At 36.4% G+C, this 16,310-nt stretch overlaps 1 protein-coding gene across 9 annotated transcripts in view; it reads right to left on the reverse strand.

The window, feature by feature from the left end:
* fryl (furry homolog, like) overlaps positions 1–16,310 on the reverse strand; it is a 66,973-nt gene that overhangs the window by 28,393 nt on the left and 22,270 nt on the right. For 6 of the 9 annotated variants that reach the window (XM_086162339.1, XM_086162333.1, XM_086162340.1 and 3 more), the window contains 11 exons: positions 11,422–11,630; positions 10,188–10,241; positions 8,512–8,651; positions 8,300–8,396; positions 7,813–7,892; positions 7,406–7,486; positions 7,057–7,225; positions 6,599–6,691; positions 6,407–6,505; positions 5,792–5,893; positions 100–203 (listed from right to left, as the gene is read on the reverse strand). In XM_086162339.1, the coding sequence (XP_086018465.1) occupies positions 100–203; positions 5,792–5,893; positions 6,407–6,505; positions 6,599–6,691; positions 7,057–7,225; positions 7,406–7,486; positions 7,813–7,892; positions 8,300–8,396; positions 8,512–8,651; positions 10,188–10,241; positions 11,422–11,541 (1,139 nt within the window). In that variant the 5' untranslated portion in view covers positions 11,542–11,630. Of the gene's footprint in view, positions 1–99; positions 204–3,177; positions 3,223–5,791; positions 5,894–6,406; positions 6,506–6,598; positions 6,692–7,056; positions 7,226–7,405; positions 7,487–7,812; positions 7,893–8,299; positions 8,397–8,511; positions 8,652–10,187; positions 10,242–11,421; positions 11,631–16,310 lie in introns of all 9 variants that reach the window. The other 3 variants (XM_086162338.1, XM_086162334.1, XM_086162335.1) reach the window with 1 other exon arrangement.

The following is a 16,310-nucleotide window of genomic DNA, read 5'->3' on the forward strand; positions in this document are numbered from 1 at the left end:
GGGAAACTAGGTAAGCAAAAGTTGTACTGTACAGATTGAAAAGAAAAAAGCTTGATAGGCATGGACTTGAAAAAAGTATGCAAAGTATGAGTGTCTTACCTCTGTGTGACAGTGTTACTCTCACATTTGATCCTGATAATGTAGACCCACAACAGCCTATAGAGCGACTCCAGTGCTACACGGGACATTTTGGGGTCCTTGTTCTGAGGGAGTAAAACCAAACTTAGAAGATGCTTGATTTAATTCTGACAATTTCATTACCCACCTTGAGATTAGAAATACAAAATGGTGTTGTCTGAAAACAGTAATTATATGCAAAAAATATTTAGACCATCAAAATAGGACATGTAATGAATTCATAGTGCCATAAGTGCAACTAAAAAAAAAACTTGTGCAAAACCCACTTCTACTAAGAGATGCTATGTTGATTGTTATTCTGAACAAGATTTATCATTTTTAAGAAGATGCAAACACTAAAATGGTTTATTTGAAAATTGTAAAATATTAACCTTTGGAACAAACAAACAAAATTTGATTTCAGGAATTATCCTTACGGGCCATCATCTATAATTGCACAGATACATAACATTTTGATGTCATTCACACAAACATTTTGAACTACCATGAAGTAAGTAAGTCTACCATGATAAGTTCAGTAATATTAAGCAAAGACTTAGTATCTCCTCCCCACTTTCTATATTCTAATGTGAAAATAAAGGTCTTTGCAAATATGGTTTCTTCCAAGTGGTGCCTTTGTAAAACACAGTATGAGTTTGGCCCATGGCCCAAAAGCTGGGAGGGTTTATTGGTACAGACTACGGTAGGTGCAAAAAAAAAAAAAAAAAAAGAAACTACACACACACACACACACACACACACACACACACACACACACACACACACACACACACACACACACACACACACACACACACACACACACACACACACACACACACACACACACACACACACACACACACGCGTAGGGTGGGGGGTCTAAACAACATTACTTCACTTGCAAAATATTAAATAAACTATACAGAGAATGGATTGATATTTTGAAGTAAATCTCTTACACAAGTCCTCGCACACGCCTGCATGTACTTTCCTCAGCCCTAAGGATAGCACAGAATAATCTAGACTCACGCAAATCATAAGTTCGTCTAACTTTAGTGCTGGGTACAATAAGGCTGTTTGTGAAACATCACTGACACACTGAAAAGCTGCTACTGCCAACCACCTTCTGACTAACTGCAGCACAAAACTGTGAATATGGATGCTGGAGAACAAAATCACAAAAAGCCTTACGGCAAAATAATTATCATGAATCCAATGGAGGGATGAAAAGATACTGACAGGGCATTTTGATCATTTCTAAACGTAGGTACAAAACCTACTTACTGTATCACTCAGTCTTTTTCCATTGCTATAATTTTTTTTTTTTTTTTTAAAGAAAGCCAATATAAAAAAATTAATTAAAGAAACCTAAAAAATAATAACTTCTCTTGACCCAAAACTATTATTTCTTTTGAAATTGAATTGTGGGGCTAATGCTCAGGTAGTGGATGTTTTTTTTTTTGTTAGTTAGTTTTTACAGTGGCAACCACATGATGTGGAGTTGAACAAGTGTCAGGTAAATAATATGTCGAGCCTTCATTTTAGGATGATGTCAAAATTTGAGATTCATGCAGCTTCCATTGCCATTTTTGCATTGTTAATGATGGCATTAGTCTTTTCTGTGACCAACTGTCTCTGGTATACTTTCTAACATAGTAGAGAATAGGCGCAAATGTTGCAATATAAATAATCCTACACTTGGCATGATCAACCCTCAGCATCTTTATAATGGGGTAGAAAGAATATGGAATAATTGCAAATTGCACAATATTGCTCATCCCACTTTTTTGCCAGAACTCTATGATGGATTAAAGTAAGTTGGCGCATCTTACTGCAGTACTGTTACCGTAAATTCCCCGGACGATAAACCGCAATTTTAATTTTTTTTTTCCACACGCTTTGAACTCTACGGCTTAAACAACGATGCGACAACTCCGACACCGAAGAAGACGACTGACGGTTTTAGTGCGCAGGAGGAAGCCAAAGACAGCAATCAGCTAGCCGTTGTGGCTTATGTTGAGGTACGCTCAATAGTCCAGAAATTACGGCGGTATTCTGAAATATATTGCTGTGTAGAGTGTACAATACTGCATATCATTATCACTCCTTAAAACAAACATTCATTTAATTGAAAGAGAAAACACTGAAAGAGAGAGAACATGTTGTCTGGGAAGCCTGAAAAGTCACACACTACATTTTAACATTTCAGCAGTTAGCATCCACGTTACAGAAGTATATTATAATGTAAATATAGTGCAATTGAAATATTACCGAACACAATTTTTTGAAAAAAAATACAGTTAAAGCTTCTACTTAAAAAATAGAATAGGTTTACTCAAAGCACTGCATAAAAAGCAGCAAATAAGCTGATATCAAGAGAATGAAGATCGGAGAGGTTTAACTTGCTTTGGCGCAAGTTTACACGATCTACCATTATTCTAAAAAGGACAAAGTTTCCGTATACCATGTTTTTTTGATTATAAAGTTTGATCACATGGAACAATGTTGGTAGGACCGAGCCAATCACTGGCGTTTGACATAATATCGTTATCCTTATATATCATTACATTTAGAGGTATTTTTTTTCCATTGGAAAAGAAAGAGCAGATGTTAAAAGTCCTATGGAAAGAATACAAGTGAAAAATCAAAACACACTTTTTCCTACAGGTTAATCCGGATACCTATGTCCATCCTGCTTTTATACCATCTGTAAAATTAATGTAACCATTTCTGAAAATTCAGGCTCATATAAAATATGTCCAATATCACATACCATGGATCATTCAGTATGAAGCGTCACACTACACTGAATCAATTGCCAACAGTACAGAACAAACCTAAATGTGTAACTACACAGCAGTGAAAAGTGATTAACTGCCTGTAAACACAAACCAGCCAAATGACAATGCATGTTACAAGTGGCTCACATTACTCCTTTCCACTACAACCGATGTTACCATTACTGCAGAAAACATCGCACTAACCTACAGGCCTAGCAAGCGGTAAAGTGCCTCCCTGAAAGAGCACCGGCCAGGTCACTGGCACAGAGTAACTCACCTGCAGTGTCTCAATCTGCTTTCGGATGCTGTTGTTAGATGGCATCTGGAGCAAGTCAATGTGAGAAGAGATCAAATGACAGGAAAAGAATGTAGGGTTCGGGAGGGGATATGTGTAAGTTACAAGCAAAAAAAGACAACAAAAAACATGAACTAAAGACGGATGATTTCCAGAGAAATTTGGAGTATCCATCCTCTCATTGAGATGGCTTTAAATAAAATACAATTTCATCAAACTGAAGTAAGAAATGTATCACATGACTCTGGGGGGGGGATTTATTCATGGATCCTTAAGTGGCATGATCGTAAGATAATCACAACCCATTTGTTTTTGGAATGGAGTTACAAAATTTAACACCGGTTGTAAAGTAACTATTTGAAAGCCTGAAAGATATAAAAGGTGTGCTGTGGTCTGTAAATAAGACACATGGAAGGAGAAATACACAGAGAAGAGACAGGATTACAACATACATACATACATACAACTAAACTGGAGAGAGGATAATTATGAGGGAAAATTAAGCAAAGAAAGGCTAAGTTGAATTTAAAATTTAAACTACAAAGCCACAACAGCAACACCCAGCTCATCAGTACACCCAATCTAATGTATAGCACACCAAAAGGCCCACTGCTATATTTTAATGGAATACAGATGGGATTTCAAATGATTTCATGCTTGGTTGTCAGGTTTCTTTTTTTCTTAAATCAGAATAACAAAGGTCATCCAAAATATTACATTCTCCCCTCTGCGTTACATATATGCTATGTTCTGTAAAAACATACTCTAAAAAAAAAAAAATATATATATATATATATATATATATATATATGTCAATCATATTGTGATTAGACCCTGACATGAATGTGCACATTTTTAAAATGTTCAGTTTTTAATTTGCAGTATTATTTGCAAAGAGGTAATGCTTTTGCTTCCTTAACTGTTATTCTCATAAGTGATCAAATACTTCTCTTTCTTTCAAACTGCAACATCGTACAAACATTTTTTTAAGCATCATCTACGTCCAAAATTAACAACCCCCCAGTAGCAGATGGGTAAACTTTATACGAAAAGAATAAATTTGATTTAGGTTATTCACTGCCTGGTCTGCAACAAATGGGATATCACTGCTTTCACTTAACAGAAGCTGCAACATTTATCCTTCATCTATGTACAGCAGTCTGTCTTGATCATTAAATCTTGATGAAATTGTATTTTTGAGAGAAACCTTAGTTGTGAACCCTAAGCAGCTTAAAAACACTAAAGGTATTCAAATGCTGTCATTTGTCAAACCTATCAGAGGGAGTTCATATATTTTAGAAGGGCTTTCTAAACAAAAAAGAAGAGATAAACTAAGTATAAAAATACTTTAACAAATGTGTACATGATATAATATCATTGAGTATGACGCAACTTATATCAGAGTTCTTGAAAACAATCAATCAAGGTATTAATAATCAGCTCTAGCGACAAGAGCCCGAAACACAAAATTAGTCACTGCCCTCAAGCAATCACACAAGATCTGGCAAATTATCTCAATCACAGAATCAGTACATTAACCATCGGGAGAATTATTACAATTTTCTAGTTAAAGAAGTCCAAAAAGATTAGGACGATACACAAAAATGATGGGACAAGGTCACCGCGGAGAGCAGAAAATTCAAAACAATATTCAAAGAAATATTGGGACAGGACACAAAAAAAGAATACCATCACAGGATCAAATAACCTCAACTACGATAGCCAGTGTAGATTGTGAAAAAAATGTTGGCAATCAAGTGATTCAGTCAGCCAGATTGTAGTCTGAATTTGGCAACACGAATGCCAGATATACGAGTACATTTAGTCCATTTCCTGGAAGTTACAAAGAGGCATCAACAGACCTGAGTTAAAACAGCACTTGAGATAATAAATGATCAACATGTATTATATGTGGTTTTGCTAAACTGCGAAACTGCTGGTTTTGCTAAAATATTTAATGGTTTGCTTCCATGGATCCCAAACATTTAATATTTCATTAGCATCTCACCAAAATAAGTTAAAAAAAGAAGTCATAAGTAATACCTCATAACCTTTGATTTAATATCTCCTTTGTTTCCAAAAAATCATGATTATCCTCAAATGGACAAAGGCTCTGTTATTACCTTATCAAATCAAGTGCTATTCCTGTACAGATCTGGTTGCTGATAATTGAAGGGAAAGTACATAATGATCTTTTAGACAGAACCACAAAGCACACCTTTGATCACAAAGAAAATGTCTCCACAACTGGAAAGACAAACAATCATGAAAACACAGCAAAATAAATTACTATATGTATAGTCTATGTATTAAGTATTACAAGTAAGGCTTGAACTGGGAATTTCTTTTTTTTGTTTTTACAAGTTTGCACTGCCAAAACTACCACAAACATGTCATTGTGGGCTTCTTTTATTCAATGTAGGTTTCATAACACGAGTCATGAGACCTGCTAAGTTTAAACTGAATTAGGCATTGTCAAGCCAAGTGTGGTGTCCTCAATATACTTAGGACTGCACTCTTTGTTCTACTCCGCAGTGGTACAAAGTAGACAAATTGTGAAGTTGACTGAGTTTAAAAGGTCTGGGGCTAGTATTACCTTCAGGTGCGAGAGGCAGTTCTGGAGGAAGATGTGCCAGTTATTGAGGAAGAATTGTTTTTGACTAACACACAGCAAGCATGTCACCAACGGATACAGAGCCTAGGGAGGAGATGAAAGTCAGAATCAACAAATTTCAGTCATGGGTCTAACAATAAAGCAGAGGTTGTTGTTAAATTCATTACTGTGGAAAAAAATATGTAATGGCCAAAAGCCTTGCAATTTTTCAAAAAAATTCTTGTATTTGCATTGCAAACCAAAATTCATCCCTCCGAGCAAAGATTTTTTTTTTCTTGGCTTGATTTCAGAGTTGAGAAAAAAAATTACTTCAATTTTAGAGACAGGATCTCACTCAGTTTTTTCCTCTACAACAACTAAAGAATATTTAGATTAATGGTGGTCAAAGAAAGACCTGTATTTCATGTAGAAATATACAGCAAATTATGAACAGTATGGTTCTAAGTTTTTCAGAAGTCAAAAAGTCAACACTAAAATGATACTGGTGCTGATGCATACAAGAGGAATTAATATGACGGTGAGATTGAAACTGAAGCATAAGTGGTAAAAAGAACAGTATTAGGAATGTGGAGAATGGGGAAAGTACAAAGATCTTACCAATGAGTGCTTCTTTCTGGAACTAAGGTCAAATGTTGTCTGGTAAAGCATCTCCACAAAGTTTTTCAGGCAGGGAACATTGACTTCATTTTTTACCGCCTGGGGATGAACGCATTATTACTATGGATCTCAAAATACTTACACAACTCTAGACTGAGCTAAGCAATGAAACTGGGTTTAAATATTACTCACAGCAGCAACAGGGATAAGAATCTCAACAAAAAGGCCAGCTAATGCATGTTTTATATCTTTGTCCTTGACTTCCAGGAAATATTGGGCACACTCCTAATGAAGACACAAATGTCACAAATTTGGCAATATATTGAGTGAAACAGAGTGGTGGACATCAGCCACCAGGTGGTTATCCAGGGTGTGAGAGAATAAGGAGTGACTTTTAAAATCATTGTATGAAGATTAATGGAAAGCTACAGCTCTCTTTGAAACTCTTGGCAAAATATCGCTCACACACACGAACACGCACGCGCACACGCACTTCTAGCAAACCATTGATTGTAATTCATCTGGCTGTCTCGATCAGCCAGTACAAGTAGCTGATACATTTCAACAAAGGGGTTGTAGTAGAAAATCTCTGGTGCAATTTAGCAAACAATCAAACCAGCTACATTTGACACAAAACCTCTATAATGTACCTGCATGAACTGAAAAGAAGCTTCAAAATCCTCTACAGGGTACATTTTAACCCGGAAAAACTTCATGCCCATGATAAGACTGATGATGCTCTGAACTATATAAGGGCTTTGCTCTTTCTGCCGTAGTTCCTTCAGCTCTGTGATGAACTTCTTCCTCACTGCTTGAAACCTGAGGTCACAAACACACACGCACGCACGCACAGAGATACACACACACACAAACACAGACACACACACATGCACACAATAGAGATTGCAAAGCAGTTATTTAGAGTAATTTAGAGTATTTCAACCAGTATATTGTGGTCAATGTTTAAAAAAAAGTACAACATTAATTCTGCCGTCTCACTTTGACTGCGTAAGAACTCCAATGACCTCAGCATACAAGTCTGCAATGATGTGCACATTCCCAGTGTTGGGGCCACAATATCTAAAATTATAGAGTAAATATTAGAAAGTCAACATGTAGACATCGAAAAGCGTGCTTTGATGGATGAACTACACAAGTGATAAGATATTCAAAAAATACCTAAAAAAAATAGTATGCAAAAAAAGTACCAATGTAACGCTCACTTATCAAATTTTTAACAGCGTACTCAAACTGTGCAACACAGTTTGAAAAAATGGCTATGAGTACAGAGCCAGACTTTGAAATAATAAACACGGTGTCCAATACTAAGTGAACTCATTAGCAAGTTGTTACACCATATTCTGCGTCAGTGTCACTGGTTTGTCTGAGGGTCGAGGCTTACTTACCCCTCTTTGTGTTTAAAGTGCTTGAATGCCAGGTTTAGAACCTCATGTACTAAAACATCTGGAACTGGATGAAGAGGAATCTGTGAGATAAAAATGGAATCGTTAGTCTTATTAGCAGCACCTTCGTTCTTTCTCACTGCAACCATTCATTACCCTCTCTACCGGATCGAAGCCAAACACAACATAGCTCTGGTCTCCAAGGATTGGCTTTCAGAATGTTGCTTCTAGCCCTCTTTAGACACACACTAAGTTGCAACTTGGTATGGTGCCATTTTGTTTATTCACTTGACCTCACCAGGGGGAGAGAGCACATTAACAATACAATAGGGCTTTCCTGTGTCACAACAAATTAATGAAAAAAATCAGAACAAACTTACTGAATCGTAGGTACTCAATAGTCCATTGACACAATAAAACTAACTAGAAACTGATATCTTATTGACAATTAAATCAGTAGTGAAATGCCAGTGTTGAAATGACTACTCACCTGTTTGAGAACTTCCACTGACACTAAACAAAAAATGAAATCTATGGCTAAGTCCCTCCTTTCCAAAAGATAATCTTTATCCCGATGCTGTTCATCTCTACAAAGCAGGAGGAAAAAAATATGTAAACATTGAAAGAAAATTTATTCTTAAAATCACAAACAAAGAATATAATTGTTTGAATGTTTTTTCAAAGACAGAAGAGAAAACTGACCCTTTTGACTTTGTACTTGAACGAGGCCTATACTCATATGATTCATCTTCAGTGCCACTCTGCCGTCGGTACCAGTCAAACAGAGTGCGCAAAAGGGAGGGCAAACAGTGTTCTGCTATTGAGCTCATAGAGCTTATTAACTGGAAAATAAAGACAAAATAGAGAAGCCATGTTCAGTCATTCTTAAAGGGTACACCTTATCTCCAAACATTCAGCACATTCATAATGTAAATATGTCATAATAACTGTGATAAAATACACAAATAGCATCAGAATTACAGGAAGTTGTGTGCCTCAAACCAATCAGCAAGTTGAAGAAAACATCTGTCTGTCCAAAATGTGTTGGGAGACTAAGGCATTAATATAAATGATTCACATATCTGTACAATAACTAGTGTTAAAAAAGGGGTCCAAGTTCAAGCTCATTTCTGCAATATAAAAATCACCTGAGGGTGTAATCACACTGAATAACGCAGAAAAAAAATTAGAAAATGTGTCACAGGAAAGACAACTTTTGTGATTTGAATGCCGTGACTCAATGTAACTGGATAAATGCGTGAAATATTTCAAAAACATTTCTGAGTGATGCTTTGAGTGAACACTTTTACCTTCAACCGACAAACCCCAAAAATCTTCTTGTAATATGACATACAAGATACCACAGTCTCCTGAACTCCTGAACTCCTGACACAATCCCAACTCAGTTTGTCAAAATGGCTTAAAAGACTGAGTAGAGTGAGCTGCCCTACAAGCACAATTAAAAGTGACTATTCAATAGCTGACTGAGCAGACCTTTTCTTAACTTGTCCATCTGTGTAGCAATGGATTGCAACTGGTAATAGTGGAAAACATATTGAGCACTTCCTTCTGTTGGTACACTACTGTCACTGCACAATAGGTATTGTTCCGTGCTGTTCAAAAGCAATCCCACATAAATAATAATGGGCCGTCAACTGCTATATTAGAAGGTTGATTAGATCAATAGTGATCCAGGATGAATCAACTGCGAGGGAAAAATTCCTTGAATTGCATACATTGTACTGTTAGATAATTGTTTTCATGCATATAACCCGCAAATCTTTATTATCTAGTAATTAAGAAAAGAAAAAAAACAAAAAATATCAGCAATTTTGCAACTCAAAATTACAGTGCATAGTTTTAGACAATACATAAATCATGAGATGAAATGGTCAGTGTGCATAACCTATTTAAGCTTATGTGCATGTGGGAGGTGGATGATGGATGGTGGCCAGGCGTGTTATGCAACTGCTCCCTCTGCCCTTATGGCGCCAGGCAGACACACTCCAGCACCCAATACTGATTTACTGCTGAAGATGACACAGCGATTCTACACTCTCACTTTTGCACTCTCTATACCCATTTTCTCCCCCTCAATCACAATTGGGACTGGTGGATCTATAGGGCCATATCCTCATTGGCTTTGTGTTGTGCTGAACAAAGCACTCTGCAGCAAGCCCATTGTAAAGAGTTCTGTGCCAGCTACAGATGAGGGACAGACAGGCCATTGAGTGGGGGATTGATTGGGTGGAGCAGGGGATTCAAATACTGCGCACACATACAGAAGTTGGAGAGAACTACTATTGGTCTAAGGGAAATGGATCACATTCATACACATTGAGCATTTATCTACTGGTAATTACTATGACTGGACTGACCTGGTCAAATTGTGCATCTTCCCCCCTCTGCAGGGATCGAGACAGGGGTTTCTCCTGATGCAGAGTGAAGAGGTAGAAAAGTACAGTTATTAAATAACTGTTGTTAACCAAGCATGATTACAGGTTGCTGTCAAATGCCATGTGATGTAGCATTTTAGTCTTGTGTTTATGTGCAACAGTTTGGTATAACTTACAAGCAGCAAACTCAATTATGCTACTAAAAGAGTCAAAAACAAAATAATAGTGTCCATTTTTTCCTGTGATCTCAGCCAAAGTACTCATTCATTACTGTAGAAATCAAATATTTAATTCTGGTTCAGGAAATGGTTGGTAAAAAAATGCTGGATGAGTTAAACTGACTTGACAAGTAAATTACCGCTTAAATGACCTGATAACTTTCAAGACATCCACAAGACATTTGAAACATTGATATTTTGCATAGGAATAGTGTCATGTATAAACAATATGGTGGACCAATGGACATTTGCTTTTGCTTTCCTGAGGTAGTACAGATTGAATCGCAACACATTCTAAGTTCGTCACTTAGGAAAGATGGTATGACAGGCCTAAAGCAATAAGAGTTAGCTACTGTCTCTTTTAGACCCCTTCTCTAAAGAGTCACTTCCATCTGATTGATCAGCTTTTAAAAGCATCTCTGTCATTAGTCAAAAACAAAGACGTCAGCCTTACGCTGAAATCAACACGTCATGAAACTACAGCAGAACAAACAAGAGAAGGGCAATGAGATTTTTCAAAAAAAAAAAAAAAAAAAACAGAAAAAGGGATTGATCAAGTGTACCTCCATTCACAATGACAGACTTATAAGACAGAATAAGGCATACAGCCATTAGTTTTGGACATTTGGTACCTGACTGCTACCAGGGCATAGCTGTACAGGTGTGCAACAAAAAGGAAGTGAGGTGAATAAAACGTAATGACTAAGAAATAGTCCATTTTATGCATTGAGGATATTCAAAGATACTCCCTTGTTGTCTGTTAAATTATTGCTAATGTAACTCATGGACATATCATTATATCATTGAAACTCATGGACATATCATTATATCATTGTACGCTTCTACACAATTTCCTTAAACTTTTTTTCATTCCTTCCTGAAATAGGTTAAGACATGACAGTTAGTTACAAAACAGAAGTTATTTCAGCAGTGTGTTCCCACCACATGTTGTGTATTGAATTTCATTTCCTTTGTTACATAAAACTAGGGAGTCTCACCAGCGGCTCAGCCATCACCATCTCAATCTTCTTCTCAGCCAGCACAGCAAACTCAGCAAATAGACTTTTGATGACAAACTCCCCAGGCTTGAGCTCGGGGTCGATGGTGATGCTTGACATGGTGACAACGTTGTGTTTTTCCCACGACAGGGGAGTCACCAAGGAGGGGGCACGGCGTCTACTTACACTGCTGCTGACTGGTGCAGAAGCTGAAAAGGGCAGAGGGTAAAACTTAACAAATAATACAGAGGGCATGAAAGCAGCAGGGTCAGACAATCAGAACTCTTTAAGAGTATGCAAAGTTATGCTATGCAATAGTTATTATATAACGAGATAGAGACTGCTCAAAAATGCTGCAGGACTTATCAAAATTGGAAGTTTGAGCTATAACTCTACAGGCTAATTTCTATGCAACAATGAAATGAAAATGAATAAATTCATGTTGAAATCAAAAATTCAACAGGAATTCACCAAGACCTGGATGACTGAACTTCCACATGTTGGTGAAAATAAATACATTTTCTCAAGTTTTCTCCCAAGGATTGAGTAGCAGAAGAGATTTGTGCATGCAAATGCTTCCCCTGAATGGAAATGTCTACTTGTTGACCTAAATACAAATAAGTTTGAAGGTTCCTTGATGGAGTGTATTTTGATACAGGTCAGGTTGACAATAATAGACATCAAAATGTAATCTTTTCAAATTGACAACCCTCCTGGTCAGTGTATCACAAAACTAACAGCAGTTTTTCAAAAAATTAAATCAGGAGAACATATTCAAAGTCAATGTTTTGGGAAGCTATGGGTAAGGTTGCTGCTGGTCTGGAACATCAGCTTCTTAGGAATGAAAAAAATCCCACTTGTGTTTCCTGAATTCTGACTTTAATTACAATTATTACTCTATATATCCATCCCCTTAAGTCGGTGCTTAAAATGAGTGAATTATGCCCTGGCTCAGCAGACACATACTGCAAAGGAATTATCAGAGGTATGTCCTTGACAGTGATCACACTGCTTTAGCTGATGAAGAATCCTGGTGTCAGGTTTTGGGTATATTACAATTATCAGATCTTCTGATCCAGATCTCAAAGACTTATTCTTGTCAGCTGGTTCTGGATGACTGGTTGCTCCTAAAATCACTTCCAAACATAATAAAATCATCTTTGGATTTTCTTGTGTTTGAATATGAAACAGTAGCATTTTTCTGTGGGCTCTTGATTTGACTATATATATTGCCGTCTGTTATTGTTTGTGACTTTGTAAGCACTTTGGTTTGAAACATGTATGTATATGGGCTCATAAATCTGAGGAAATGGCTCCTTTAAAAAAAAAGTTTTTATCACAACACTAAAAATGAAGCTATGACTCTTGACTAAAAGTACCTTATACCCCCAACTGTTAAAACAATTAAAAGTAAATTTTACATGCTGTACTTTGTACAACACCTAATTGGTGGGGTTTTGATGTTGTATCTTACAATTATTAAAGTAAGTTGGTAAATATTCAGTTTGGCAAATTCCTACTTTTTTTCCGGCAAAATTTTTGTCTTCTGCATTTTTGGCTAAGACTTAAGTTTGAGGCACACAATTAAGAGTGCTTTACTAAATATGTTGATGGCAGGATATTACTAAATTTAACAAATGATTTGGTGGCTTCTGCATTTTCTTCAAAATTCTTAGAATCCCTGAAATATTCCTCGTCCAAAGGTGTTGAGCCTTTAATGTAGAATATTTATGAACATATGTAAACACAGTGGTGCACACGCCACATCTCTGACATAGGAAAACCCCACAAGTGCTATATTTGAATTCAAGCTTATACCTGCTACACATGTAGTTGCACTTTATGGTCGCCTGTGCAATGAAATACTTTGCTCTCCTGCTGTAAAGTAAATTAAGGAGGCACATACCACTTAACAGTACTTTAACAAAGACTCCTTTATTAACCAAGATTTGTTAACCACACTGCTCATTTAAGTTTTACCCAACTGCCAGATGTTAAAATAATAATGATGATAGCAAACAGCAGTAAGTACATTGCAAGCCTTCTATAGCTTTATTAATGTCAAAATACAATACTCAAGGAAAACGGGTCATCAGAAAAAGTTTACAGAATATAGGATAATGCATAAAAAAATCCAACGTCAAAAAAATAATAATTAAATAAAATCAGTAAAAGTATTTCCTTTACCTTGTCATAAAGTTTTATATATAAAATATCCCAACTGTTATCGTAAATAAAAACCTTGAATGTAACAAGTATTAAATACATTTTAATTTGTATCGATGCAGTTTTCTTAGTGGAGACATAAGTGTCAGTATAACACTGAAGTGTGAGCTGGGTTGTGGTCATGTTGTGAGGCAGCACAGAGAGCCTTTCAAGCATTCCCCTCTTTGTTTACTGTGCCTCACTGACATCCCCAATTTTGCCACACAGTAAGCGCCTCCCATTTCCAATCAGTGTGGTGGAGGCATCCATCTCCTCTGCTGCCCTGAGACGGCTGCATTGTTAACTGGTTTGTAGACAAGAACCGACTACTGCGCTCAGACAGGGCAACGAATCTACTCTGATATCCCCTCCCTTTCTGAACAGGATGTTCAAGTTTGTGGCATCAAAAGGTGCCATTCCTTGAAACGTCGTACTTCTTTTCACTTATCTCTTTAAATATGTGATAATGTTTGAAACCATACCAAATCATTTTTGAAACTGCCTGAAATCTTCAATTTTTTGTCTCAAAATAGACCGAAAATTAAAAAGGTAGCTTTGGACTTGAGGTTTAACCTATAATATGGAAATAGTAGGCTCTTCTTGATTCAACAGTACTTGCAACTGCTTGATATAAAGTATCTTCATGACCAAATTTAAAATTATGAGAGACAACAGCATTTTAATAATTTCAATAATTTTTCATGGTTAAAATGAAAACCTAAAGAAAGGTTTTCTGCTAGATTTATCATTAGTTTTGTTTCCAAGGAATTGCTTTGTAACATTTGTGGTCAGTTTCTGTTCTCAAACCACAGTTGAGACATAATGCAGATAAGAACACTGGTATTTAAAGGGTTAAGATCATCTTTGCCTAAAACAATTTTTGCTGGTTGAATACTGCATAAGAAAATGTTTTTCCCCAAGATGGATTGGTTGAGGCCCACAAGCCCATTTTTCCAGCGCTTTATGATTGCAGTTAGGAAACAGGGTTACACAACTATTAGAGCAGTGACTCCACCTTGTCACAGTAAAAATAAAAGCCCTCCCAAATGCTTGCTCTACTCCCCTGTCAGGACAACTAGAAAACAAAAGCACAAACACACATGCTGTTGGTATGCAGGGCCTTTAAGTGTTTAGGGTTTCTTAAAAGGTCCAAGACATCCAACTGTATTTGACCCCTTTTGACCCACTAAGCATTTCATATTTGCTATACCTACAAATTCTTGAAATTTCTGGGGAGACAAAAATATCTGCATCTTCCACAGAGTTGGAGAGTGAGAAAGGAGAAACAGGGGCAATATACAAAAGCTATAGCCCCAACACACTTATTTTTTGTTAATCCAGGTGCTGTCCATTCAGCTGTTGCTTTAGAAGAATTAAGTCACCCCTAAACAGACGTATATTGTGCACCAATCATGTTCCACATGAAAGATGCCAGCATGTCAATATCTCAAATAACCTCAAATTTCCTTTTCAACAAGTCCAACAATGGCTTTAAATTGTTTGTCTCAATAATCTAGTGTTTGTAAATTAATTTAATTTGTCACGTAATTTGTCTGTCATTACACAGCAAAGCATTTTGATGTATTTAATTATAAGTTTTATTCCGCTGATGAAACAGGATTCCCTTGAAATGCCTATGAGCTATTTTCACTGTTTGATGAGAAATCTCCAGATAGCTCCTTTCCCGAAGTCTGTGTCTAAGATTAAAAAAAAAAAAAAAAAGCAGTGTCTACAATATGGACACTACATACATATAATCCTGCTGCCGCTTCCCAAAAACCATCCAGTGGCAGACATGTGCTTTTTTTTTTTTTTTAAATAGAGGGTAAGAGTGATAATGCAAACTGAGTTTTGGATCTGTCAAGCTCAGACCAAGCAACTTCAATACATGAGAACAAGAAAAATAGTCATTTAGTATAACATTCCAGTACTCAAGTAATTAATCTACTCAGTTCACCAATAAGTATGCAGCAAGCTTCCCAAAATCTAATAATACTGCCAGTAACGGGTGTCAGACGTGGCAGAAACATGGATAGAAAATAGTGTGAGCAGAAATACTTGAATCCTTAAACTAAAGGGAATAAACAAGGCATTTCTTTACAATCTCAGTATTTGTAGAGTTTTATCCAAGTCATTTGGAGTGTTTATCTGCAGGAGCAGGACTGGGGTCAGTGGCCAACATTATGCATTTAAAATAATTGAGCTTGGCTAATACTGAGCAAGATTTTGATTGATTCAAAAACAGTAATGTATCCCTTTTATGGCTATATTCAATCTTAAGAGGCAAAGAAAGAGTATAACATATGAAAGCCACGATAGTTCTAATTAACAGGTACTACATTTAGGTCTTAAATAATGTAAAACATTGGGATACTATCAGTTGCTATGTAACATTGTTGCAATGTCTAAGAAAAAGCACAAACATGAGCTACAAGTTCCCTTTGCAAAACTTCTAGGTCTTTGCTGGTTAAACAGAGTCAAATGTAGATTTCTTTGACAAAATGCAGAGAAAATGCACTGCATGCAGACATGAGGACTGCTAGACAGACCTTTAGAACTTAAAACCTAAGCTGTATAAAACAATTATTTCGCTGAATTGAATTTAATTGAAGTGAAAAGCATTACCTTCTGTACAACTAATACTGATATTATATGGAGTATTCTTCAATAGAGAGAAAATATAT

Source organism: Fistularia commersonii, chromosome 16, assembly GCF_037954325.1.
Source record: "Fistularia commersonii isolate RoL2024-O1a breed Wild chromosome 16, RoL_Fcom_v1.0, whole genome shotgun sequence".
NCBI classification, from domain to species: Eukaryota; Metazoa; Chordata; class Actinopteri; order Syngnathiformes; family Fistulariidae; genus Fistularia; species Fistularia commersonii.